At 44.1% G+C, this 26,211-nt stretch overlaps 1 protein-coding gene and 1 non-coding gene across 3 annotated transcripts; one reads left to right on the top strand and one right to left on the bottom strand.

Moving 5' to 3' along the window:
- The first annotated feature begins 1,682 nt into the window (after window positions 1-1,682).
- fgd5a (FYVE, RhoGEF and PH domain containing 5a) lies at window positions 1,683-26,018 on the top strand. 2 transcript variants are annotated; one of them, XM_057030308.1, is made up of 21 exons: window positions 1,683-2,158; window positions 3,747-6,453; window positions 10,417-10,534; window positions 11,355-11,413; window positions 11,722-11,752; window positions 14,667-14,818; window positions 15,312-15,468; window positions 18,631-18,721; window positions 18,891-18,941; window positions 19,041-19,099; window positions 19,566-19,637; window positions 19,785-19,853; window positions 21,976-22,059; window positions 22,141-22,220; window positions 22,364-22,460; window positions 22,545-22,682; window positions 22,818-22,920; window positions 23,057-23,193; window positions 23,532-23,633; window positions 23,937-24,091; window positions 24,723-26,018. In XM_057030308.1, the coding sequence occupies exons 1-21, from the start codon at window positions 2,149-2,151 to the stop codon at window positions 24,757-24,759; spliced, it is 4,509 nt and encodes a 1,502-aa protein (XP_056886288.1). In that variant the 5' UTR covers window positions 1,683-2,148; the 3' UTR covers window positions 24,760-26,018. The 2 variants fall into 2 exon arrangements, with proteins under 2 accessions (XP_056886288.1, XP_056886287.1); XM_057030307.1 differs by having other exon boundaries at window positions 1,687-2,158; window positions 23,532-23,660.
- On the bottom strand, window positions 24,120-24,191 carry trnae-cuc (transfer RNA glutamic acid (anticodon CUC)). The gene has a single exon. It is a non-coding gene; the product is annotated as a tRNA-Glu (tRNA).
- Window positions 26,019-26,211: the final 193 nt, after the last annotated feature.

Here is a 26,211-nt window from a genome sequence, read left to right as displayed (position 1 = left end):
CACACACACACACACACACACACACACACACACACACACACACACACACACACACACACACACACACACACTCACACACACACACACAAACTATCTTCCTTTCTTTTTTTCTCTTTCAGTCAAGTCATGTTCCAGGTGGGGTGACAGAGCACAGCACGCAGCTACAAGCAGTCCAGGAAATTTGGGTCCTGTGTCCAAAAACATGTTTTGACCGTCTGCGCCACATCTGGAGGGATATTTACCCCTGAAGCCATTCTTCTCTGCAGCCGCATGACATAATCGTCGTGACAGGCTGTGTTTTGACACCCTGAAATAGCGATAACATTTATTTTCTTCACAAATCGAAAGCAATAAAAAGGTCATGTGTTACAATTGTGAGCGGAACACTCCCAAGAGAGGTTCTGGCACTGGCAAAAGAGCAGAGCGGAGCTATCTTTAGTCTTTCATTTCAAAAACAAAACGGTTACAAAAGGCTTTAAATGTGCAACAACTAACACATTCCAGATTGCCCTCACACGAACAATTGTGGGTCCTGCATCATGCTCTATGAAAGGGGAGCAAAACAAGTCACAGTGGCACACCAATGTCTATGATGCATATTGACTGCTTTACTTTTCAATATTACAGCAGTAAAACAAATCAAGAATGCATATTTGATTTAAATGTTTACATTTCTGTCTGAACGTCAAATATTTATAGTTTCTTGTGCGGAGAGAACACAAGGTGACCGTTTCAACGATGTCTTTAAGATAGATGTACCTGTAGCAGAGCTTAATCCTTCTTGCGCTGGACCATCTGGAATGGGAATTTTCACTTTTTCTGACATACAGCCTTGTGTGCCACCGTAGTCTCCAGGATCAGAGCCCTGCGGCGATGCAGGACCGCTAACAGTTTAATCTGTCTGTTTTCTACCCAGTGCTACTGTGGGGTAAAAATCCCAGAAGCCTCATAGGATGTTTGACCTTCAGTTTGTGCATGTTAAATAGCATTTGGAGCTGTCAAATCACAGACCCCAATTGAATGCCAAACCCTGCCTCCCCCTGTGCCGGGCAGGTGTCTTTGTCCTTGAAATTACACCACGAGTTGCGCAATAAAAGTTTATACCATCCAGATTTGCACAGCACTCCTCATTCAGCTCAGTCTGAGGTAACCTAAAGGGTTAACCTTGCAACCCTTTCTCATCTGTTGCTAAGGAAGTCTTGCCTGTTGTGCAGGAAACGGGGAGAGCAGTTTTCCTGTTATGAAGAGAGGTTTTATTCATTCAATCATACAACAGATGATGGGGCAGGAAGCCTCAACAAAAGCAAGAGAAAAACTGATTTTACTCTCAAAAGTTCTACATCCACTCTTCTGTTCAGGAAGTTACCTGTGATACAAAAGTGCTGGAGAGGATAGCAAGAAGTTACAGTAAATGCATTGTTTTTTGTTCGTTTGCGTTCTTTTAGATCTGGAGAGACTGGTAAAATCCAGTTATATTCCGGACCAAAAATGATCCTATTTGAGTAGATGCAATGAAGGTCTTTATTTTCCGTTTAAAAAATAAAATCACTCTAATAACTGCAATAACTCTACCAAAAAAAGAAAAAAAAGTGCCGATATAATTCTCTCAGGGGTTACATTAGGTCATGAGTGATTAAATTAATCTAAAAAATAAAATAAAATCAAAATCTCCCTGAAGAGTAGTGGACTTCCCGTGCTCCGATCAGCCCTGTCGCTGCCTCTCGGATGAAGCAGCTTCGCACATGCGGGGAAGTCCTGAAAACAGAGGACGAGCAGATGTGCGAGATGTGATGAAAGTCGTATGTGGTTGAAGCATAATGATTTGCATTCCAAAACAGAGCCTCGAGAGTGGGCTTGGTTGGGGCTCCGTAGTCCAGCCTCAGGAAGCGCCGAAGCGGCACCTCCCGTTTGCGCAAAAGAGCGCACGCAGTTAACTGAGGCGTCGTTGCAGGAGATGCTCGCCGGCTGAGAGCTCGGCTGCGACGCTGAACAAGGGCGTTTTTTCACACAAAAAAAAATCAAGAGCACCATGTTTTTCGCACAGAATTTGTGTTTGGATTAAGTTTACACGTCGTTTCCGAGGTACTCGCTGTGAATGTTGGGAAACATGAGGATAACTGCCGGCCCCGTGGATGATGGTGTCCCACGATGAACGCAGGTTGGTTACTGAGGTTTTTCCTCTCTTCGTGAAGATTCCACCTACCAAACTTTTAAAGCTTTACAAAGACCTATAGGGAATTACCGTGTGCGGTGGATGATGGAAAACTAAAATGCTGCAATTTGTTTGGTTCTTTTTGCACTTTCTAGTGATTTCTAAATGGAGTTCATGCATTTTCTATATTGTTGTACACCCAAATAAAGTAGGATGCATTCTGTAGTACAGTTTTTAGTTGTTTTGGTGGAAACCCCACTGGAAGCTGTGCGATTGTCAGATTAATATTGTAGTTAGAGTAAAGGATTGATTATTATCCAAATTTAATCATCATATACCTGTCCAGCATCAGGTCTTTTGAGGTCAGGGTTTACAGACAGTCATTGTTGACAATATTCTTTGGAAGCTTTGTGTGTTTCATTTTTTGGGAGATGCTTGGTGATGAGGACGCCGTCTGAAATCACATCCTGTAACTTTGGTGCAGCCAAGGTCCCAGTGTCTATGGCTTCCTTTGTTTTTTAAACATTTGTTGTAATAGAGTTCTTGTTACATAATTCATATCCTGTTGTTTGCAGTGGGGTGCTTTGTCAGGCCGGGGACCTTGTTTTCTCTCTTGTTTTCTCTCCACACACAAAAATCAGAGGACCTTTTCAACAAGAAAGAAAGTTTGTAGTTGAGTGCATGCGCGTGACTTTGCTAAAAACTGGGGACTGATGACGAGAAGGAAGCACAGTCGGATTCAGAGAACCCCCCCCCCCCCCCCCCACAGGGATATTCTGGAGTCTTCGAAGAAGGATCTGCCGGAGAAACTAATGAGCCTGAAATTCTAAAAGACAGAGCACTGTGACATTTATAGAAGAAACAAAATACCCATGGATTAATGTGGATGTCGGTGAGCTACTGTACTCTGTGGCCAATCCTTAGATTTATGTCTTGAAAATCAGAGACAAGGAGTGAAAACACCCAGAGATAGCCAGGGTGCACACAAGGTTTAATAGGATGTGCGTCAGGGCAGGTACTAAATAACAGGAAGAGACAAGGGGTGTACACACTTTAAGAATGGATGTGTTGCATGACAATTCTTATTTTGTGAGGGAGTTATCTCAAGAGGACTAATGCTTTAGTATTGAACTATTAAAAGTTTACAGTGTAAATTTGAGAATAAAACAAACTCTTTAAATTATGGCTGCCATGTTAACATTTACCAGCATCAGATTTTTGTGACGAAAATGTTCTTTCACATTTCTAAGTTGTCTGGTTTAATCTTTTACTGCTCTTAGTGTCCAATTTGCATGTACCATTTCCCAGACATGGATATGTTATTGTTCCTACTCTAAGTACCCTGTGGCTCTGTTGTTTTTCCTGCAGATATCCCCTGCAGCATTCTGCATGACACTTACTATTGTATAGGACTCGGCTTCCTCTTCTCCAAAACATGTTTGTTTATGTAAGCTTAGATATTGAGTGAAACACGAGTAAGAAACTTTAAAAAGAGGAAATGTTTAAATTTAGAAACTTCATATTCTTTTGATTTAAACTTTACTCTCTCTCTCTCTCTGTCTCTGTCTCTCTCCCTCTTTCTCTCTCTGCACAGATTTTCAGAACCCGCTGCAAGTCCCTCGACCAAAGGTTCGCAGTCATCTGACTATCAGGGTGCAATCCAAACTAATGTCCAGGCCGTGTCCTCCTGTCCACGGTCCAAAACCTCCTGTGGCACCAAAGCCCGGGTATGTGTGTGAGCAACTTGGTCCCCTCCAGAGTTTGAGTAATGGAGATGTCACTCACTCAGACAGTGAAACAGACGAAGCCCCAGAAATTGCCGAACAGAATGAGGACGGAGAGAAAAGTGAGGGAGAGGATGGGGCTTCTGAGAGTGGCGTGGGAAGCTGTCGAAAGGAGGACATGTTAGAACGGGACGCTGAGAAAGAAAGAGACATTGATGTAAACATGTCAGGCAATGATGGAGACAGCGTCGGCTCCGACGACACTGTCAAAGCAGATGATGTTTCGAGCGTTGACACTACTGAGGATGAAAACACTGAGAAGGATTTAAACCACCACACTGAGGATGACAACGCATCCACGATCTCACTCCCTGACACTTTAGTGGAAGATGAAACTGGAGAAGAGGCAGACAATGAGGAAGATGTTCAAAGTGATAAGACTGAAAGACTTTGTGCCTCGACAGAACCCTCAGATGAACACGTGGAGGAAGCAAGCTTTGACTCAGCTCAATCACTGGCTGACAGTGACAGTTGTGGACTTCATGAAGTGGACTGTGGACAAAGCGATTGTCCACACTGTGCAGAGCCTGAGCTGGAGCCTGGAGGGTTTGCATTTGGGTTCAGTGTGCTTCCAACCGTAACTGAGGAGTACACCTATGATGTCATTGGTCCAACAGATGATGCCAGTGATACTTGTGAATCATGTGACCCAGGTGAAACAGGGGATGCTGAGGTATGGCAGCCAGAACGGGCCACCAAGGACCTCTCTGGCTGTTTTCGCTTCACATCTAGCACAGAGGATGTGTTCGGGCCTTATTCGGTCATTGAAGCCGTTCCAGCTGATGTGACAGATACTGCTGACCCAGACTGGAGTCAGGATGACACTGATGACCAGCCCTCTGGTGACATGCAAACAGTAAGTGCTTCTGTCCAAGAGCCTTACTATGTGTCATCACAAGATGTGGACAAATTAGAAAAAATCCAAGAGAACGTGGAGACCGAGGAGGCTGCCAATCAGTCGGATCAGCACAAAGAAAAAGTAAAGGACGGCGAGTCAGCAGATGAGTATGCAGATATTGATGATTCACTCTGCAATAAAGCGGATGAAATTGAGCAGGGTGTTTCATCCGAGGATTACGTTGAGATCGGGGATGAGGATGAGGAGGAAGAAAATGAAAAGAAACATATCAAAGGGAAAAGTGCAAAAGAAAGAACAGCTCAGCGGGAGCAGGCTTTCCTCGACAAGCGAGCAAGCTGCCAGCCTCGCCTGCGGCTGTGCAATATCACAGTGCCAGCAGGTCTGGACCTGGGCTGCACCCCAGAGCTCACCAACAGAGTGGTGTTTGCACACACCACAGAGGCCTTTGAAGAAGACATTGAGGAACTGGACTGCCACATTGTGCCTTACTATGAGGACACAGACTCAGACAGCGAAGAGCATATATATGAAGAGGCGGGATTTGACTCAGAAGGAGAAAACTTCCTTGCACTGGATCGAAAGACTGTTGTCACACGTTCACGCTCTTATTCTGGGAAATTTTCAGGTTATGTCCCAGAAACTGTACCAGAGGAGACGGGGACAGAGTACCAGACTCATGATTACTGCAGTACTGCCTTGGACAGCACGAATGACGCCTCTGACCTTTCACGTCAGCCTGGGGTCAACAGTTCGATCCTACCCATGAAGTCTCGCCGATTCCTGCTATATTCCCGCTCTGCAGAGGGTCCCGAATTGTCCTTGACCAGTCCCTCAGAGATCGGCCCATCCCTGAAGGATGAGTTAAGAATGAAGAGGAAAGATGATAATCTCTCACTCCCATGTGTCATGAGCTCTTCCGGAAGTTTCTCCCAGCGCAGCCACCAGTCATCCAGCGGTGTTTCCACACCAACCTCTTTAGTGGACATCCCCCCTCCCTTTGAACTGGCATATATCATTAAAAGACCAGTTACCAAGAGTTCTCCATCCCTTTTCATCCATCACGAACCCAGTGACATCAATAAAAAGAAGAAGTCTTCCTTCAAGCGTTTTTTGGCGCTCAAATTTAAGAAAAAGTCTGATTCCAAAAGCTTCAGCGATGGGAGTGTCCGCTCTTCACGTTCTTCATCTGAGTCCAGCCACCACGGCCCAGGAAGAGTCATAGAGCTCGATCGCAGAAGTGCCAGCAGTTCTCCTCGGCTTCAGTCCAATGTGATAAACCCCCAGCAGCGAGCACCAGACATGCCATCCGCCTTTGTCCAACACCATAGGAGGAAATCCTATGGCAGGGGTGTCTCCAGAGTGGAGTCCTTTGAGGAGCGTTCTCGGCGGTCTCCTATGCCATTGCCTCTGACTAAACCGCGTTCCATCTCCTTCCCAAGTGCAGATACCTCCGACTATGAAATTATCCCAGCCATGAGCTCAGATTATGAGAACATTCAGATCCCAGGCAGGCCAGCCAGGTCCCACACTGTGACTGAGTTTTTTGAGGATACGAGCCGCACGGCGGTTCCCTGCAACGAGAACGACGGCTACGTGGACATGAACAGTTTCCCTGGCATCGACACCAAACCCCAGATGTCAAAGGCAGATGCTGAAAGGTACAGTTAAGATTTCAATTTAAAAGTCTAAAAATAAATAAATAATGAATAAATCAATAACATAGCCCTGCGATTGACTGGCGTCCAGTCCAGGGTGTACCCTGCCTCCGCCCATTGTGCTGGGATAGGCTCCAGTCCCCCCGTGACCCTCAGTGGAGGAACAAGCAGTAGAAAATGAGTGAGAGTGAATGAATCAATAACAAATTCTCAGAAAACTGAATTTAATAGTAAGGCAAGTATAGGTACTTTAGATTCTTAGTCTGCAAGTCCCTGGATAATCCTGAAAAGATCTTTCACACAGAACTGAACAGAAATGTCTCCAGAGGCACTCAGCCCGCTGCAGCATACATTGAAGGCTCTGGAAGGGATATAATGTTTTTCATTATAGATTGCGAGGCCACATCTGGTAGCGCCATTGTGAACGCTTTGTGAACTGCAATTAAAAGTGTAAAAGCAGGGGGGAGGGTTAGTATCACCCAAAGAAGTTGAGAAGGATGACAGAAAAGGTGAGAGAACCAGGGGAGGGGATGTGTTGATAGAAGGTGCTGAATAGTAAATACACAGCGTAGTGTTTAAAATAGACAGCGTATAAAGTAGGAGGAGGAGAAAAAGAAGAGAAACTGAGTAAGAGCAGTTGGACTGTAATTGCTTTCCTGTACCTGACACTTGCCTTTAAGTTTAGGAAGGCTTTTATTAAAGTCGTTCTCCCCCAGCTGCTTCTCTTTCATTGGTACCTCGAGGCTCCACAGGATTTACTGCAGAGTGTGATAGGGAGAGGAATCACCGTGGTCCAAGTGTAGCAGATTACCCCTGCCTGTGGCACAGCTTCATCCACTGCGGTCTGCAGTCTTACTCCAGTCTTAATAATAAAAAAAACTGTGTTTGATGAGCAGCACACTAGCCCATTAGAAACACCCTAAAAGGCTCAAAATAATACCAGAGAGGGCAAAATGCTTCTTTATTTTTCTCCCCTTGCACCTGTTGTTTAATATTCATTGTATTTGCTGCCTACTTTATTCATATTCCCTGCAGATATGCTCTCGCAGCTCATGGTTTTTTCCTCAGATTTCTCTCACTGTTTGTTTTAAATGCACGTCAAACTCTATATGTCTCAGAACATTTGAATTTTGTCCATTTCTGAGGACTCTTTTGCTCCCTGCTACATCCATCCATGTAGCTCAGTGTGTGCTGAGGAGGCCTGGCTCAACTTGCAGCGATGCAAATAACCTATCTGTCCTGTCACCTTGTCTTTGCCGCATTCCCCCTGGAGAGGCGTCTGTTGCCAGGACCACTCTTGAGTCTCTGCAGACCGGATCATGTGTACATGAGTCTAAGTGCATATAGTACATGAGTGTAGGATAGGATTACCAAGTATAAGTCAGTGTAGTGAGACTTTTTCTGCATTTGTGTGTGCATCAAAGCTTGAGTTTGCCTCTCCCAAGCTGACATTGACACTGATTAACACATTTAAAAGTCAGTGTGGTTTCAGAGAGAGAACTGAGATTTTGTGTGGAGGGAAATGCCCAAAGGGCCACTGAGCACCGCACATTAAGGGGCTGTTCCTACAGTAGCTGACATGCATTTAAAAGAGCACTTACAAAGCTGCCGTGCTGATGGTTTGGCTTGGTTCCACTTATGTGATTAATGAGCAGCACTGTTCCGACGCTGCATTTGCGACAGGTTCATTAGCAAGCTAATATATTGTACAATAGAAAAGAGGCTAATGATATATTGCAAACTAAAACACAGTGTGTAAACATACATGTGCATGAATGTAATCTGCTTAACACTGCTTCATCAGCTCCTGGGGGTGCACATTTGGCAGAATCAACGTTCTAAAGTTTGTTTATAGCAACAAATCACAATGGAGTGGAAAAACTACTTATAGCGCAGTTTTGACTATATGTTCAGTAAGATGTTGCCAATGTCTGCAGAAATGTAGTGCTACTTTACCCATTGCCATCATTTTCACTTCATGAACCTGTTCGGACTGATGAAATGGCTCTGTTATGGCCTCTTGAACGGCATCCCCACCCATTGTTATGTTAGTGTTAGGAGTGATGAGGGAACCATCTTGAGCACATTGTTGCAGTGGGTGTTGGCTCAGCACTGAGGTGGTGGACAGGGTGTGTTCCTTCAGTGAATTCTGGTGCCAGACACCCTCGGGTCATTGCCAGGTCATCCCTGGGGAGGAAGCGTCCAGCCTAGTGGACACCCCCCCTCTGAAAAAAAGCCTGTTTACAGGAAATGCAGGACACGGGCGTGGCTTAGGGAGGTGCATTCTGGAGGGGAGACGTAGGATAAGGAGAGGAGAACAAGGTCACAGCAACAGGGTGGAGGTTCCCAGACTCAGGTGAACAACGTGATGTGACTGGAATGTCAGATCTGCCTTACTGTTTCTCCAGTGAGTCAAAACTTCCCCAAATACCCCACGGTCAAAACAGTCGAGGACACACAAATAAGTGACCCTGAACTAAAGTCTGCTGTGACAGAAGCTTAATGCTGTCCAAATGCATCACATAAGAGCACTGGTTCATTGTTATAGCAAAGGTGAGGAAGTAGATATGCACTAGTTGCACATATTAGCCTATTTTCCAGGTTCTCAAGTGGAGCCTTATGCTGAAACCCAGGGCCCTTCAGATCTTTAGACTGACACCCTCCCAGCTGAGCTATTTCAACTGTGCTGCCCTTTTTACAGATCAAAACAAGTGGCCTAAAATGTATATTTCAACCAGTATTTAGCTGTAATGACTTGCCTATTACAAGGATCATAAAATTCCCAGTATAACTGAAATGGAGTCATTGTGTCATCTGAATTTGTCACGCTAAATTTATTTTTGACGATGTCTCCCCATTCCCGTGAATTCCTGTAACAGTCTTTTTAAAGGGCTTGAAGTTAATGCCATTAAAATAACATATGTTTTAAGGCCTAAATATAGATCTAAAATACTGTATGTATGTTTGGTGGGGGAAATGGCTATGCTTGTATAGAATGTGTACTATAAATGACACCAGATTTGTTGTTTTTCAGGGAATGATTTGGGTTGGATGTGGGTGTTTTTATACATGTATATTGGTGTTGGGGAGGGGATTCTTCTTACTCAACCAAATCCGGATCTCTTAGTGAATGAGGTCGACCTTTCTCATTCAGTTTCCCTAACACCATCACCCAGGAGCTCTCTCTAAGGCCAGATTGTCGACTGTGGTGTCAACCATGAGTAATGGCCTGTAGGTGCACATGTGTGGTTTAGCACCTCGTGTGCGTATACATCTTAATTGAAACAAAGTCCAGGGGGTAAGTCTGTTAACCTCTGTACCACAGGAGGATATTTAATACATCGCTAGCAAAACATAGTTATTGTTTCTGAGTTCTTACAAATACAAAATCCAATTTTGCAAAAGCAAATGTGGGTGTTTTTCCCTCAGACTGAACTTTTCCTTTCAAATTGGTGGTGAAATGTATTTGTCAAAGTATGTCATGAAAACTAGGGGATAACAAGTGCTCTCAGACATCAATTTGACAGCTTTATGGCAGCAATGAAACAAGCTGTCTTATACCTGTCGCACAGCTTGTTATCCCTCATGGTTCCGCCAATGTCACTTTGGTCACATATGCATGCACAAAGCCTGGTGATTAACAGGATAGAGGACATTAATAATTTCTACAGGTAGCATTTAAAGGGATTACTGGTGAAATGACCTAAAAGCGTCTCGTCCCTCGAGTGCGGGAGTACAGAAAAGGATTACGAGTGTAGAAGTGTGCAGCTCTGAGAAGAATAAATGAAAAGGGATTACAGTATACCACAGGAGTGGAGTGCAAATATTCCAAGGCACCAAAAAAAAAAAACATTATTGCACTGCAGCTCAAATGCTCGACGGATATGCTGTATTGGCCTTAATGTGCGTTAAAAGTCGTTGTCGGAACAATACCGAACTCGTTTCATATTGTACAATATTTTCCAGTGCCTACACAGAGCCTTTCCCAATGAACTCCATCTCAGCCCTGCTGTCAGCGGACGAGGCCCATGGGCGTACCTCAGAGGAGGAGGAGGGGGCTGGGGAACCGAGCTGTGACCGACAGGTGAGATATGGAACACAGACACAAATGAAAGGAAGCAGGAAGTGGTTAATTGCAACCTCGGCCCTCCCATGCAGCCTTTCAAATCAAGTGACAAAGCAAGGCACAATTATTTCAGCATCCTTTCTAAATGTGCGTCTCTCGGACATGAATAAGTGAAGGTTCTGTGTCACACTTACACATTTACTTTGAAGAATCCACTGCAGTGGGGCAGCTGATGACAAGTGTATCCTCAGTTTCCAAAATCGCCATCTCTCAGTAACATGGAGCCACCCTTCCTGCTGCTACCACATTTGGCTGCTGCTCCCATAGTTTGGCCCACTTTCTCCAGCTTTCTTCTTTCTAGCAGACAAATATACATTAAAGACGATGACCAGAGAGACTTGAATCGTCCCCAAGAACAGTTTCAACTAATGGAATTGTGTTGCGGGAAAATAAGGGCCCTTAAACGCAGCATTTGTAAAAAGCCCACAGGGAAAAACACAACACTGATAAAGCGCAGACCGATTGTTGGTAAAGCCTTAATGGCTTCAATGTTTTGGTTTGTATGTTTTGGGAGCCAGCGATTAGCCTCTAAATCAACTGAGCAGCACACAGAGGCAGGCACAAACACACTTTCTTTAGTAATGGATCCAAACTTGGAAAAGTCCCCTCTTTGAGAAAACCTCCATGTTTATAATGAAACAATCAGTCTTATTTGGAAAGAATGAATTCTGCAACAGAAATGTGCTATTCCAGTTAATATTTGAAAGGAACACCTGATGACAGACCACCTTTAATGCTGTTCATTCATCTTACACTTTTCTCCCCCTCTGTCACTCAGATTGATGGTCGATCCCGAGCCTTCTACATTGCCAAAGAACTGGCGGACTCGGAGCGATTGTGAGCACCCACGCACATGAATTTCCCCATTTGCACACTCATCCAGTATTCCATCACACACGAAACGTGCTTGCATGTAAATGGTGTTGGCTTCTGTGTATCTTTCACCGTATCTCGCTTTTTCTTTTCCTGTGCCAATCCATCAAGCTGCACGTAAAGTGACAGCTAATCACGACACAAATAACTTACCGAGTACAGCAGACTTTTCCGAGCCGTGCAGCATTCTCTTTGCATCCTGTACGATAAATTTGAGACCTGCCTGAGGATATTTATAGAAACAATTCTTATATTCTTTTTTGTTTTCCCAGACATGTGAGCGTCCTCAAGCACCTCCAAGAGGTAAGAAAACCTTTGCAGTCAGACGATGTCTTCTGCCGAGCACCATCGTGAAACCATACGGATAACATCGCATCCTGCGTGTCTGCACCCCAGTCTCTGTCTCCCTCGTCTCCTCCTCCCACTTTTTTGCAATGCCATGCTCAGGTTTATCAGTGTTGTTGCAGCACCATCTACTTCCTGGTTCTGACAAAGCTGATATTTGTGCTCTGGCATGGTCTTGTGTAAGTTGATTACATTCAGAAGGCACCCTAACCCACTACTGCATGTATATCCTTAGTAATACATGGGCTCCAAAACTCAGCCTAAAGGTTAAAATAAAGGTTATGGTTTGTTTTCTGCACACTAGCCTGATAAATTTGCTTTGAGCAGACTCATAAATGGAGCTGCCACAAAGCAGAGGATTTAAAGGTGAGCCATGGAAAGTTGTGGAGGTCAGGCCTGCATCACAGCCAACTGTTGTCATCTGTTTCCATCATTTCTAATCCACCTCCTGTCAAAACATCGCCACATCCCCTCAGACTTTGTAAGAAAGAACAATGTTCAGCAAAACAACAAAAATGACAGTGAAACAATTAAAATCCATTGTTTGATTTTTCGGTCAGACGGGAAGGTCACGCCGGAGAGGTCACACCTTTGCGGTGAATGCTGTGAGAGAGTTGCTATTGAGGTGATGGCTGCGCGTACAAGTCTGACAGGGGGGACTTATTGAGCCCAGAGAAGCCCATCAGTCAGCCTGTTCTCCCTGACCTTGAAGAAGGGCATAACCTGAATTTCACCATGATTTATGAGAGCCCGCGGTGAGACCAAAAGCAGTGGGATTGTGTCCTGCGGAATTTGATGCTGTTAACTATCAGCTAATGCAAAAATTATACAGCAGACCCATCAATGTATTATATATGCAATCTCATTGAGACGCTCAATTACACAAATTAGCTGCTGCACGCAAAAGAGTACAACCACGCCGCACAACTGGTTGTGGGCAGCGGTGCTGAGGAGCTGACGTTTTGACAGTAATTCAGCCTGAACTATTAAAACTGTTTTTCAGAGTGAATGATCTCTCTTCTCCGGTGTCAGCATTCCACTTAATTGACTCCTTTTGTCACCTATCAGAGGTGACTTTGGGGGCCCTTTTTTATGATCGTGCTGTTGCATAATGCATAGGCGCGAGTCTTAACACAATGTTGGCGTCAGACGCGGACAGACTCTGATAATGAGCACGAAATTCAGCAGTGCAAACACCCAGTGGTGGTGGTGGTGGTGGTGTGGTGGTGGTGGTGTGAGGAGGGGTGCAGGAGCTGTATTAAGTGAGCAGCAGACATGAGCTATTGTTCCATTGTTTGATAAGAAATAACAAGTACACAAAGAATTTCCACATAGGAAGGGAGGTTGTGCTCCTCTTCTAAAGGACTTTCCCCATAACGACTTTGAAATATGAGGCGCAGACATATTTTCTCTAACACGTGACCTTTGAGGTGGAATCTCTGCACCTATTTAACGCCTGAGAGATATGCTCAAGCAGCTGCTTAGTTGGGTACAATAATACATAATTATAGATTAATGATGATCAACTGCAGCTGATTATTAGTTTTCTCACCCTTTTAACCCCTTTTTAAAGATGTTACATTGTACATCCCTCATTATTATCTTCTTATTTTCATTATTAATGGACTTACTTGAGCCAGCTGTAAAACTATAGACTGTACCGGTAGTTTTGGATTATAGTGTCAAGCTATTCACCAAACACCAAACTTTTCTGGTTTTTACCACCATTGATCAATCAATTTTATACAAATTACCACATATCTTTGTTAGAATGGAAACAGTTCAGTTCAATTTAGCTTTATTTATACAGAATCCATTACAATCAGGGTTTTCTCTAGGAACTTTATAAAATCCCAAAGCGTGACGATGAATTAAGCATCACTGGCAGGAAACCTTGAGTAGGTCCAGACTCATATGGGGGAACCCTCCAACTGATGGCTGTCCGGGCAGAGGAGGAGAAGTGGAGATAGGGGAGAGTGAGGCCAGACTGAGGAGGAGAACAGGCAGGCTATATATCTGGAAACGCATCAGCTCGTGCTTGCATAACAGGGTTATTGTCATTCAGGCTTTATTAGACTATAAATTCAGTTGACTCTAACACAACCAACAAATGGCAAAGATTGTTTTACACTTAGAATTTTGTTTACATCCTGTTTGTCAAGAATACATTCCCATTAGTCAATCTGTGTGTGTGTGTGTGGGGGGGGGGGGGGGGGGTCAACCAGAGCCATTAAAGTAGCAGAAGTGATGAGCTCACACACACACACACCACGATTGATTGTGCGTGATGAAGGGCCCTCTTCCCTGTCACCACATTATCTCGGCCAACTGGGACAACTTTATTTATTTTATGACTGTGCTTTACTTAGTGCCAGAATAGATGGTCCCTAACACCTATCCCTCAGAGTGACACCAAGGCTTTTTATATGACAAAGTGCTTTTTTCTACACATGCTGACACCTCATAACAATCCCCCAGTGTGCAGGAAGAACATCTCCTCTGTTTTTCCTCTGTTTTTCCTCTCGCTGCAGGTGTCACTGACTAAAACTGTATAGACAAAAAAGTGGTCCGTTTGCTTAACAGTCATTTTTACACCTGGTGTGTAACTCTCATGCAAGTGTTGCCTTTCCCGGATGCCTGGACAGAACAGAGAGTGGAGGGAAGTCACTTAAGTGATTTGAAGGGAGTGCTGGCAGGAAGGATGTTTAGGAGGTTCTGATTTTTCTTCCTTCCATTCCTCTCCCCACTTCCATTCCTCAATGCTCTTCATTTTTCCTGCCATCCCCTCCCTTCCTGCTGTCATCCAAAGCACAATTTCTATTTTTTTCCCCTTCCACACATGTACAAATCATTCTTCTCTTCTGTCATGCAGGACTTCAGGTCAGCGGTGACCGAGGCAGAGGGCGAGGAAGGGGAGCCTGTGTTGGAGGAGCAAAGATTAGGAGAGATACTGGGTGTGCTCCCACAGGTGTACGCCCTCCACAGCAGCATCCTCACTGAGCTTGAAGAGCACATCAGTCAGTGGTAATGACTGATTAACACATTCATACAGTGTGGCTGTAAAGAGACCTCTGTTCTCCACTGCATTCTGAAATAACATGGTAATGTTTATCCTACACAGAGTAAAACCTCATTTAAAACTTTGGAGTTTTTAAAAAAGCACTGGTGATGCAGGTTTTGCATATTTAATTTAACTCTGAAGCAATTAAGGGGAGATGTGAGAGACGTTATTAATTCTTTCACACACACAGTAGCTACTTCATCACTGTACAGTGGGGAACAACTATCTAAGCTTAGCATTAAGACAGAAAGATGACTGCCAATAAAATACTGGTAATGAAACTGCAGCAGTGCAAAGATTATCATCTAATCTTAACATATGGACGACCAGTGTCTACTGCACGATGCAATTTATTTGAAAAAATGGAGGTTCAGTTACAATAATAATTTGCAAATTCTTATGAAATGAATTCACTAGAGCGAATAAACATCTCATCTCATTTTTCTGCCTGTACAGGGATGACAACCAAAGTATTGTGAATGTGCTGCTGTCTCGACGGGAGGACTTCAGGGTCTTTGACACCTATATCTCAGAGTATGACCGCAGCATGTCTTTACTGGAGGAGAGCTGCAGAGACAACCTGGCCTTCGCCAGCATCGTAAAGAAGTTTGAGGTACATAAGGAGAAAGGCAAAGCTAAACCACGCTAACCATATGGTTTTCATGTGTGCATGTGGACTCATAGCATTACCAAGATTTTCCTCACTATACAAACAGTCAGGTTGTTGAAATCTGCCTCCGGTGTGCATGCTAGCAGCATGAAAATGAAGCCCTGTGGGTGTCTGGAGTCAACAGAGATCGAACTGTGTTTTTCCTGCCATCAAAAGATGCTCTCAACTTAGATTTTGTCACAGAGCTTCCACATGGAGATAATGGCCTTTTTAGGCCTCCATCACCCCCACCCCCATCCCCCTCCATGGGACTGACCTTTCCTTTCCACAGTTACACTCAAATATTTTTGAATTAAAAAAAAAAAAATCAACAAAATTAATCATTCTTTGAGTGGATCGCCTCATCCCTAATCCTCGCCAATCATCAGGAAGTGGGATTTGGGGGACGGGATGTAAATTCAATCCATTACGGGAGCCGGCACACTGTTTATCCTCATGCTGAACTTTAGCACCAGCTTGCAGCATTATAAATGAATATTTTTAAATAAAAGCCATGACATTTGCAGACCCATGTCCAAGCAGCCAGAATTTGCAGTTTAGGTACCAGAGCAAACAGCAGTCACGTTCTTTACACCAAATTCAATTTATTTTATAATTCAGGTAAACTTAATGCAATAACTTCCTGAAAACGCATCCTCGCTCCTCTCCTGCTCACTGGTTGCAGACACCCCGAGTTTGATAAGAAAAGTAGCGCAGACAAGGTGCCAACTGTCTGCGCTCATGAATATTCAGCAGCAGCTGCCCCCTTCCCTGAGCAAATCTTTGGCTGAAGAGTTTAATGGACCTAATGTAAACAGAAGGCAGTGTGGGCGAGAAGCTCTTTGTTCGGTATACAGCGACCTTCAACAACTTTCGTGCTTTATACGCTCTCAGCTGCAGAGTAGCACAAATGAAAGGATCCCACTTCCTCGTGTCTCACAGGAGAGACTGATTTGTTTTTCTTTCCCACATTTGTCATGTTTCTCATTGCACAGATTTACCCTCCATATTCACTGTATATGTTGGGATTATACGGTTCCTATATTGGATTTTAAGGAGTCACTTCCAACCCTCCAACAGTGTGGTGCTGTGTCCGTATGATGGATGTTGTTTTGAATCAGAACACTGGGAATTGCAGAGTGTGTGTGTGTGTGTGTGTGTGTGTGTGTGTGGTGTGTGTGTGTGTGTGTGTGTGTGTGTGTGTGTGTGTGTGTGTGTGTGTGTGTGACCTCACTGTAATGAGGGAGAAGGAGGGCCAAGGGAGACCGTGAAGGATCATATGGGTCGCAGGATACACCGTACCTACTACTGAGAGTGACAACGCTCATTTATCTGTCCTCTGCGAGACACCTCGAGCCATTATTCTTCATATGTGTGCATTTTAATGTTTTTATTTCCGCTTTTGCGCCCATGAAGAATGACCATTACCCGTCAGGTGCAGCCATTTGTTTTGATTCTCCATTGCATGGATTAAAGCCTTGCCTCCCTCAACACCTCTCGGTCCTCTCCACCATCCATCTGATCCACTTTTACTGCTGTGAATCCTGCAGTGTAAGTGGTGGTAATTCCATTGTGGATGTGGTGATGACAGTGATGAAGTAGCTACAGACCATGATCAGATCACAGCAAGGACCTTACATGATTAATCCCCCCTCCCCCCCACTCCTCTCCACCGCCACTCGCTTGTTTGCCGAGACATCTATAAACATTGGCTGACCCGGTGTGTTGGCGTGCATCCCCTTTTTTTGGATTCCCTACACAAATTGTGTGGATCTGGTCAAGCTGACTCCTGAAAGTTCTTTTCGAAGCGCACCAGCTGGAATTGATGTTTCCGTCGAGCTGGTTTTTTTTCGTGGATGTCGTGTTTTCTCTCTTGCGCAAGAATCCCCAGAGAAGAGTAAGAAGTCGTGCAGCAGGTGGACAGAGAGCGATAGAGGGAGAGAGCGATGCACTGAAGCCCTTGATAAGGCAGCTGGGCAATGAGGCAGACAGAAGCTAATTAGAGAAGCAGCCTCCTTTACAACTCCCCAATTAGATCATGTGTGTGTTTGTCTGTGTGTCTGTGTGTGCAGACAGCACATCCGCTGGCCATGACACCAGCTGAAAGGTGTATTTGTTGGTCTGCGTGTGTCTGTGTTTATCTCCCAGCATGAGACATCGCACGCTCCCTCTTCTCTCCTCCTCCATTTGGCTCACTCGCCCAAATAAACCACACGCTAATTAGCATCTCTGAACAAACCACTTCGACTGAACACGCAGTCAATTGTCTGAGGAGTTGGAAGCGACCCTCAAGAAAAGGTGATTTTTGGAATAATGAACAGCTGAGGATCAGGGGAGTATAGCTGAATGGTATCAGACCTCTGACAAAGACAGAGTGGTGTGTTCAACTCTCGCTCCTCCCTTTAACAGGCTTAATCTACATTATCTCATTGCTGTCCTGGCTGGGTCGTGCGTGCAAATGTGTGTGTTCTTTATTTCTTCATGTGTGACTTCACCTCTGTCTGCCATTTAAATAAGATAGAACTGTGATTTCCTGCAGGGTCCAACAGTACATATGCCTCTTTATTGGATACTAGGATTTTAGCGAATTAGGACAGACCCTGGTTTGTGCACGTGTGGGTCTGAGCTTGTGTGTGTGTGTGTGTGTGTGTGTGACCCCAGTCCCTTGTTGCCCCTCGACTGCTAGGGGCATAAATACCTGTCAGAGACAATTAGATCCTGATTGATTTTCTAAAGCTCCTTTTGATTGAGCCAATTTTCTCCCCCTTTCACCTGCAAACGACTACTCGTTGAAAAAGAACGCGTTGTTCAGGGGTTTTGTGCGCTGCAGAGATCTTTGAAGGTCAGACAGACTGATAGTACTCCTTTGCTCACTTATGACCTTGATTAAATGATGGTAGACCAGAGAAATTGCAATCTTTCTGGCCTTTTAGTGGAACGGCAGGGTTGGATTTCTTTAGAATCACTGTAATAGAAATACATATTACTCCAAAATGCTAGTTTAGTGGTAGTTTTATATATTAGACCCTGCTGGAACTCATGAAACAATCTTAGAACATGTTCAGCAAAAATACTTCAACGTGCGTGAAAGTGCTCCATGTGTAATAAAATGAATTGTTTATGCAGAAAAGAAGTCCTAAAGAAGCTGAAGTGCCACTGAAGCACCAGCTGCTGCAGGTTATAGTGAGAGTACTCCAGTATCGAATGCTGCTCACAGGTAATGGTCGGCGTCCCTCATCTTCTTTTATGAGCACGCTGACTCTCTATTATTGTATTAAGCCCATACATTCAAATGTTTAAATATTCATATAAGGTGCTATACTCCATCCATCCATCCTTCCATCATCCATCCAGCCACTCAGCTATTTGAATTATTTCATTTCCAGACTACCTGAACAACCTCTCACCTGATTCTAAAGAATATGAGGACACACAAGGTAAACCTGCAGAAGCGATCTATAGATCCATACTGTTGGTGCCTGAATGTGGCCAAATGTCTGTAATTCTTTTTGTTTGTCTCTCTGTTCCTGCTGCAGCTGCCCTGGTGATCGTGTCGGAGGTTTCAGACGAGGCCAATGACAATCTGAAACAGGGGGTGGGTTTACACTGGACACGCAGTAACACCAACGTTTCTACTGCTCGCTGTGTTTATCAGAGAGAAGAGAGATCAGACCTGAGGTTTTCCTGTTGTGAATACACTTCTGAGGGTCTCTGTAGCCTTCATGGCTCATTTAATAACACAAGGGCAAGTTAGGATGATGTTATCACAGTCCCGGGTGAGCAATTCAACATAAACATATGGATTAGCTTTCTGCTCAGACATGGAAATGATTCACTCTCACACTTGTCAGAACCCTGGCCTCCTCTGTTTATCACCTTTATTCTTACTGTACACACAGAAACACACACACACACACACACACACACACAGGCAGACAGAGGAAGCACGTCCACATCCATCTCTCCCTTTCATTCCTTGAACAAACAGGGACACTTTAATTATCTGTCTTTTTTGTCCATCACTGGTAATCTCCCTCCATCTCTGCCATCTTGTCCCCCAGGAAAATCTGCTGCGTCTGGTCCACATAGAGTACAGCCTGAAGGGCAAGAGAGACCTGCTGAAGGCCGGAAGGGTGAGCAAGGCCGTTTTTTCATGCTTTCAGCCTTTGAACACAATAATATACCTGAAAATCAGCACTGGGAGACTCTCAGGTGAACTTAAAGCTAGCGGAAGTATGATTTTGACATTTCTGAAGGTATTTCCGTTTGTGTGTTTGCAGATGTTTGTCAAAGAAGGGACACTTATGAAGGTCTTAAAGAAAAGCAGGCTGCCACGCCATCTGTTTCTGGTACTTTTCTCCCCTATTTTATTCAGATTCAGTTAAAAACTTGTTTCATCATTTGTTGTCTGCTTTTTTCACAAGTTCTTCATATCAGAAAGATAGCTTACCGTAGCTTTTAAAAACAGAAAACATGCCTTTCCACACATAGTATTGCACCAGAAATTCTAGGATTCATTTAATCCCCCCCAAAAAGGTTTATATGAAATATATAATGTACGTTGACTGCTTATTTGGCACAATTTTAACATTCATCAGGCCATCAAGATGCAAAAATCCCAAAACAATGATAACGTGATATGATGATTTATACAATATTGAGTTCTACATTTGTATACTGTTTGAAGACAAGAGGGAACACCTGCCGTGCTGTTGAAGCAGTTACAAAAACAAAGTCTAATCAGCAGAAAAATAGAGGAATGTTGGGTGGAGGCCTGACTGTGAGGTAGGTGAGGTTAGGAACTCTCAGGGCTGTAAGACCTCCACTTGACACCACACCCATCATAGTAGGGACTCCCTCCCTGCTCCTCTCTCCTCCTCCCATCTCAGGACTTGTTTTCCAGGGTACCGCTTCCTCACAGGATGTTTGGTGTGGGTCACTGGATGCTAGCTTCCTGTGTACTGGGAGGGGGCTGACAGCAAAGTGAAGGCCAGACACTCTGTAGAATGCAGGGGGAGGAGGTGATGGAAGAGGGGTGGAGGTGCTACACAAACACACGATGTGAAATAGCAAAGCCTGGTCTATTGTTCCACAACCAATTACTCCAAACTGTCTCGTTTTGCGTAAGCAACATGAGCAACATTTCAAGATTCAAGATTCAAGAGTACTTTATTGATCCCTTTAGGGGGTGTCCATCAGGGAAATTAGCAATTTGTAAATCTGACCAACACTAGAGGGTCTAAAATGAGCATGACGACTCAGGTGCGGTTATCTTTTGGTTTTTGTTTTGATTCTTCTGTCAGTCCTCCAGTCTGTTGTTGAGCAACAGAAGGGTTGAACAGGTTGATACTTAGAGGCTTTTAGTGTTGTACGCCCATTTGCTGCCTCGAAGCGGGCAGTTTTATTGGGTCAGGTCCTTTTTATGGCCGTTTGAGGTGAGAAAATCCAAACACCAGTGAAGATGAAAACCATCAGTCACCTTAGCGACACAGCCATGCCACAAGCCTGGGTGCATAAAAGGAGAAGGATGTGGAGTAACAGAAAGCTCTTGGGCAAAGAGGAATATAAGTGAAGGATCCAGGTGGGGAAGGTGAGGGGTTATTGGCTGAGTTAAAAAGAAAAAGTGAAAGGGTCAAGTATTACCATTTTGTGGAAGAGGGAAGGCTTTTCCCTTAACTTGGCTTTGATTTCTTTGGAAGGAACCGTGGAGAAAAGCCGCCACAGCAGCAGGGTGGAGACGACTTTGGCTGCAGTGGCTGAAGCCCAAAGGTTGTAGGCAGGGCACCGTCTTGGCTATCATGCACTGTTTTGTCTCCAGCCGGGGAACCCATAGCTGTTTGTGTCGTCGGCGTTGTGGTGGGGCATAGAGTATCTGGTTTCACACAGCCCGGGTTCTCAGCGCTGCTGGAGAAGGCTGGTAGGTCGAGGAGTTGGAGCCCGGAGCAGGGTGGAGAATTCCTGGATGCTGCCTTTATGGCCCCAACGGATGTTTAGAGCACACATTAGGTGTGACCAATGATGTCATCTCTTTTGTCTGGGAGCAGAAAAAAATGAAATACCTCTCATGATAACACAATGGACCCTGTTTTTCTGGTTGGTGGGGGGGGGACTACAATGCTTTTGCTCTGACAAGCAAATAAATACTTTTCATGCATTATGTTCCAAGTGTGCTCACATGGGAATTTGGTGCTGGAAGAAGTGTGAGAGAAGACGTAATCTAAGGAGGTGATCCCAGAAAGTGGCTTTCAAGAAAATAATGGAGTATCAGACCAGGCGTCCAAACACGTCACGTTATTCCCTCAGTGCGACACTGCCGCCTAGCGGACGTTACGTATATTAGCCTTGGACATTCAGCGTTTCTCATTCCAAATCCTACAGATAATCGTCTTTATTGAGTTGTTGTCACTTTTTTCTTTTTTTAAAAAACCCATCTCAAACACTACATCTTGTGTCTGACTGTTTTTCCTTCAGATGAATGACATAATGCTCTACACCTACCCTCAGCAGGATGGGAAATACCTGCTTAAAAACACACTTTCTCTGTCTGGGATGAAGGTAAAATAACACATCTGCACCTTTGTATCTCTATACCAGCATCCTTATGTCATTCATGTACATGTGTTTGGTGGCTCACAGGTGAGTAAACCTGTCATCGACGATGTGCTCAACTGTCTCAGGATTGAAGTGTCTGACATCACCATTACACTGTCAGCCAGGTGAGGAGAAAAACCCTGAAATTAAATTTTTTTAAAAATCTTTCAGTCACAGTCGGCATTAGACAATAAAGTTGTCTCGACTGTTGAATCACCAGTGCACAGAGGAATCAAATGTAATGGTCTGTCTTGTGTTCTGTCTCCAGCTCAGTTGGTGAGAGAGAGGACTGGTTCCACACGCTGAGCCGAGCCATAGCCGATCACGCCGCAGGACTCTGCACGTTTGGTGGACCCTGCAGTGAGGTGAGGGGCTTGTTTTGAAATAAAGCTTTCCTCAACTATCTCCAGGCTGTTCTGAATGCTGTCCTGTCCCATATGGATCCACAGGCCCGTGAGAAGCTGTGGATGGCCCTGGGAGAAGCTGCACCTGTTCTGGTGCCAGTTTCCCATGTGATGATGTGCATGAACTGTACCACTGACTTCAGCCTCACGCTGAGGCGACACCACTGTAACGCCTGCGGCAAGGTCAGCCCCACAGACGCTACTCCGTGGTTAATCTTTACCGGATGCTTTTCAGCGTGGTGCATGCTAACGTTTAGGTTGATGGGAGGTCATTAGGACAACAACTGGGTTCTAATTCCTCCTTTTCTTTGGGAGCAGGTGGTGTGCCGTGCTTGTTCTAGGAACAGATACCCACTCAAGTACCTCAAAGACAGGGTGGCCAAAGTGTGCGACCACTGCTATGCCGAGCTCAGGAAAAAAGGTGAACCTCATCTCTTCGTGTTTTGCGTGTTCTGGGTCATCCTTGACTGTAGTGTGATTAAAACTGTGTGGAAAAAGCTGTTGTTTAGCGCAAAAGCTACTTGAATAGTCATTTGATGTTAATTGAACGCCTGCAGGTGGCAGTGTGTCGGTGGTCTGCAGCAACTCCAGCCCCCGGACTCACCGCGCCAGCCGTCCCCTCTCTGCCGTCTTCCAGAGCTTACAACCACCAAGTTTGTGGAAGAACAAGAAATGCAGCTCCTCCCTCAACCAGGTGGATTATAATGCTGTTTACTTCGCCCAATTTTTGGGGGGAATTTTTTTGGGGGGAATTTTTTTGGGGGGAATTTTACACCGGTTTACAATCTTCCAAAGAAGATCTTCTCGCAATAATGGATTTAACACACAGTAAGGGAGTGTTTTAAGTCATGGCAAGCTGGGCTGAAATGTATTACATGTTTGACAACTAATCAGCTTTAGTTGCCTGCATGCCAACACCTGCCGCCTGAAAGTCTGGTGTTTAATTTTGTGTGCCATCTTGTGTTTGTTGCAGGGGCTCGCGTTAACTTGTATGTGTGTTTCTGTGTCTGTTTTTGTCTCATCTTTAATCAGGTTGCCCTGGCCTTGGAGGGCTCCACAATGAGCGGCAGCCTCCAGCGCCGAAAGAAGAGCAAGAGGAAGTGGAAGCGACTGTGGTTCCTCCTCAAAGACAAGGTGCTCTACACCTTCACAGCGTGCGAGGTGAGGGGGCACAGAGTCTCCCGCACCAGCCCCAAAACTCTCATGGTTACTCACAAGCTTTTCCTTGCAATCTTTTTGATTCTCTATACTTTTGGCCTCTGGGGAAGTGACATTTTCACTGTTTCACTTTTCACGCACACAACACTGTGTGTGACTAACAAAGGGATTCTCTGTGCTCTCTCTGCAACCTTCTATGGGTGTTGCAAACCTGTCTTTTAGCTGCTAATTTGCATGAGGGCTGATGCCGACCTGTTGATCTTTGTGTGTGTTGTTCAGGATAAAGTGGCCTCAGAGAGTCTGCCTCTGCAGGGGTTCACTGTGAAGCTGACAGAGAAGTCAGAGGGAGAGGAGAGCAGCAGCATGTTCCAACTGTACCACAAAAAAACTCTCTACTACACTTTTCGTGCTGATGATCATCACACTGCACGCAGGTAAGATCTGTTTTCAAGAAAAGACGTGTTCCCTGACCGGGAATCGAACCCGGGCCGCGGCGGTGAGAGCGCCGAATCCTAACCACTAGACCACCAGGGATCTGAGTGCGCATTATGACAGAATTAATTCCAAAGATCAATAATATTAATGGCCCAAGCGATTTGGTTTGTTGTATTAAATAGCATAATATGTTTTTATGATTTACTTTGTGAAGTTCTCTTTTTAGCTTGTTATCTAACCACGCATTGTTGATTTATAGAGTTTGACTTACGTTTAAAGGAAGTAGTAAAATTTAGTAGTAAAATAAGTTGCTTAATTGGTTTGGTTAGTATCCGCAGTAGATATTCACTGTTAGTAAAAGCAGAAGTGTAACAAAAGTGCAACATATAAAGTGAATTGCAGGGAAATCTAGAAATGGAAATGTTCACATAAAGAAAATTATATTCACCTCGAGCTATTTCACCTCACAATGCAATGTATAATCTGCCCATTTCATGTTTATGTGAGGTAATGAAACTGGGATAGTTGTGCAAATTCTGTAGGTTGAAAGATGTTTCTGGAAAAGTGAACCATCTAAAATCTTCTGTTTTCCCCACTATTTTGTGTAAAATGTTAATTTTTCTGTGTCAGATGGGTCAATGCCATGGAGGAGGCTACTGTTTTATAGCATCTGGCTCCAAACTCCCTGAAAGCACAACAATACTACCTGCTGCATCAGGACTCACATCAGGAGGTTTGCATCACATGACCAGCTGTGGAATATGCTCAGTTTAATGGTTCCCAGCATCTGGAGATGGAGCAACAGATGCTACATAGGATAAAATGCAAGGATTTAATGCTCCCAACATGCTCAGAGGTCAAAGGAACTCTCACTGTTCCTCATTACTGTGGACATATTCAATATTATAAATATGTTGTTTCTTTAAATGTTTCATTTAAAAATAAACCCTCCCCCTCAATTTTAACCTTTTTACAATGGCTGATACAGGAATGTTCTCCAGTTCCATTTTGTTAAAAAGAAACAAGCTTTGCTGCAATTTGTGCCTTTTTTTCAGAGGTTCCACTGGATTATCAAACACACTCACAGAGACACGCACACAAAAACAGGTATACAGCGCATTCTCAATGTTGTGTTGCTTAATGAATGTCAAATGACTTTTCTAAAACATATCTATAGACTGGGCTCAGTAGTTGTATTCATACCTAAATGGAAAATATTGTCGATCGTTTTAGAGAAACACGCTTTTCTGAATATATATTGTGAAGTATAGGCTGCATCTGTATAGGAATGGTGAATCTTCAAGTGCTGAAGAAGTTTTAAGCATCATGCTGTGTAAATTATTCTTGTGGAGTGTTAGAATCTACAACGGAATGCCCCGTAATGTGCCATCTGAGTTTCTTCAGTTGAATTCGAAATTCAACACAGTCTGTAGTCAATGATGAATGTGCCTGAAATGAAAATGTACCCAATGTTTGACTTTTGTTATCACAGTACTGTACTACTGTTGTCTTGAGAGGCCATGGTGGCAATTTACTCTTCATTTTGTACATTTCAGTTGCAGCACTGTACTTGTGCCACCTTTATTAATGGATATTAATGCTGTCCATATTGTACTTGCTGCTGGATAATATCATATTTTAACTACTTTGATGAAAGTGCTGAAATAAATCTACTGCCACTCCTGTCTTTAGTATTAGGGAATACACTGGACTTGGACTTGCTTATTTCAGAGTGCAGCTGCACAAGTGAGCTGTCACATGATTATATGTAAAACACACAAGTTTCTCAAAATACGGTCTAATCTTTTCTACCTGTTTCTTATGTGCCATACCTGTGATATTATGGACTGTACCTCTTGCTTAAAGTGCATTGTAAATCTTGATGTATATAGATGCAAATATAAAAATAAACTCCCCTACAAAGAGGCCTACAGTCACAGTTGATTTTGTGCATTGCATAAAACACCTGTGTTTGTCCGGTGTTCATAAAAAACAAACCAGATTTCCCCCCTAGTGAAGTGTCTCATTTTGTCCAGCAGGGGACAGAAACACCCAACTACTTACAGACCACAAAGAAATCTGTTTTCTGACAGCTTCCATAGTGCACGTTTCCGCAAAA

Source organism: Takifugu flavidus, chromosome 4 (assembly GCF_003711565.1).
Source record: "Takifugu flavidus isolate HTHZ2018 chromosome 4, ASM371156v2, whole genome shotgun sequence".
Taxonomy (NCBI): Eukaryota; Metazoa; Chordata; class Actinopteri; order Tetraodontiformes; family Tetraodontidae; genus Takifugu; species Takifugu flavidus.
The sequence above is the reverse complement of the archived record's forward strand: the minus strand, read 5'-3'. Positions and strand labels throughout refer to the sequence as shown.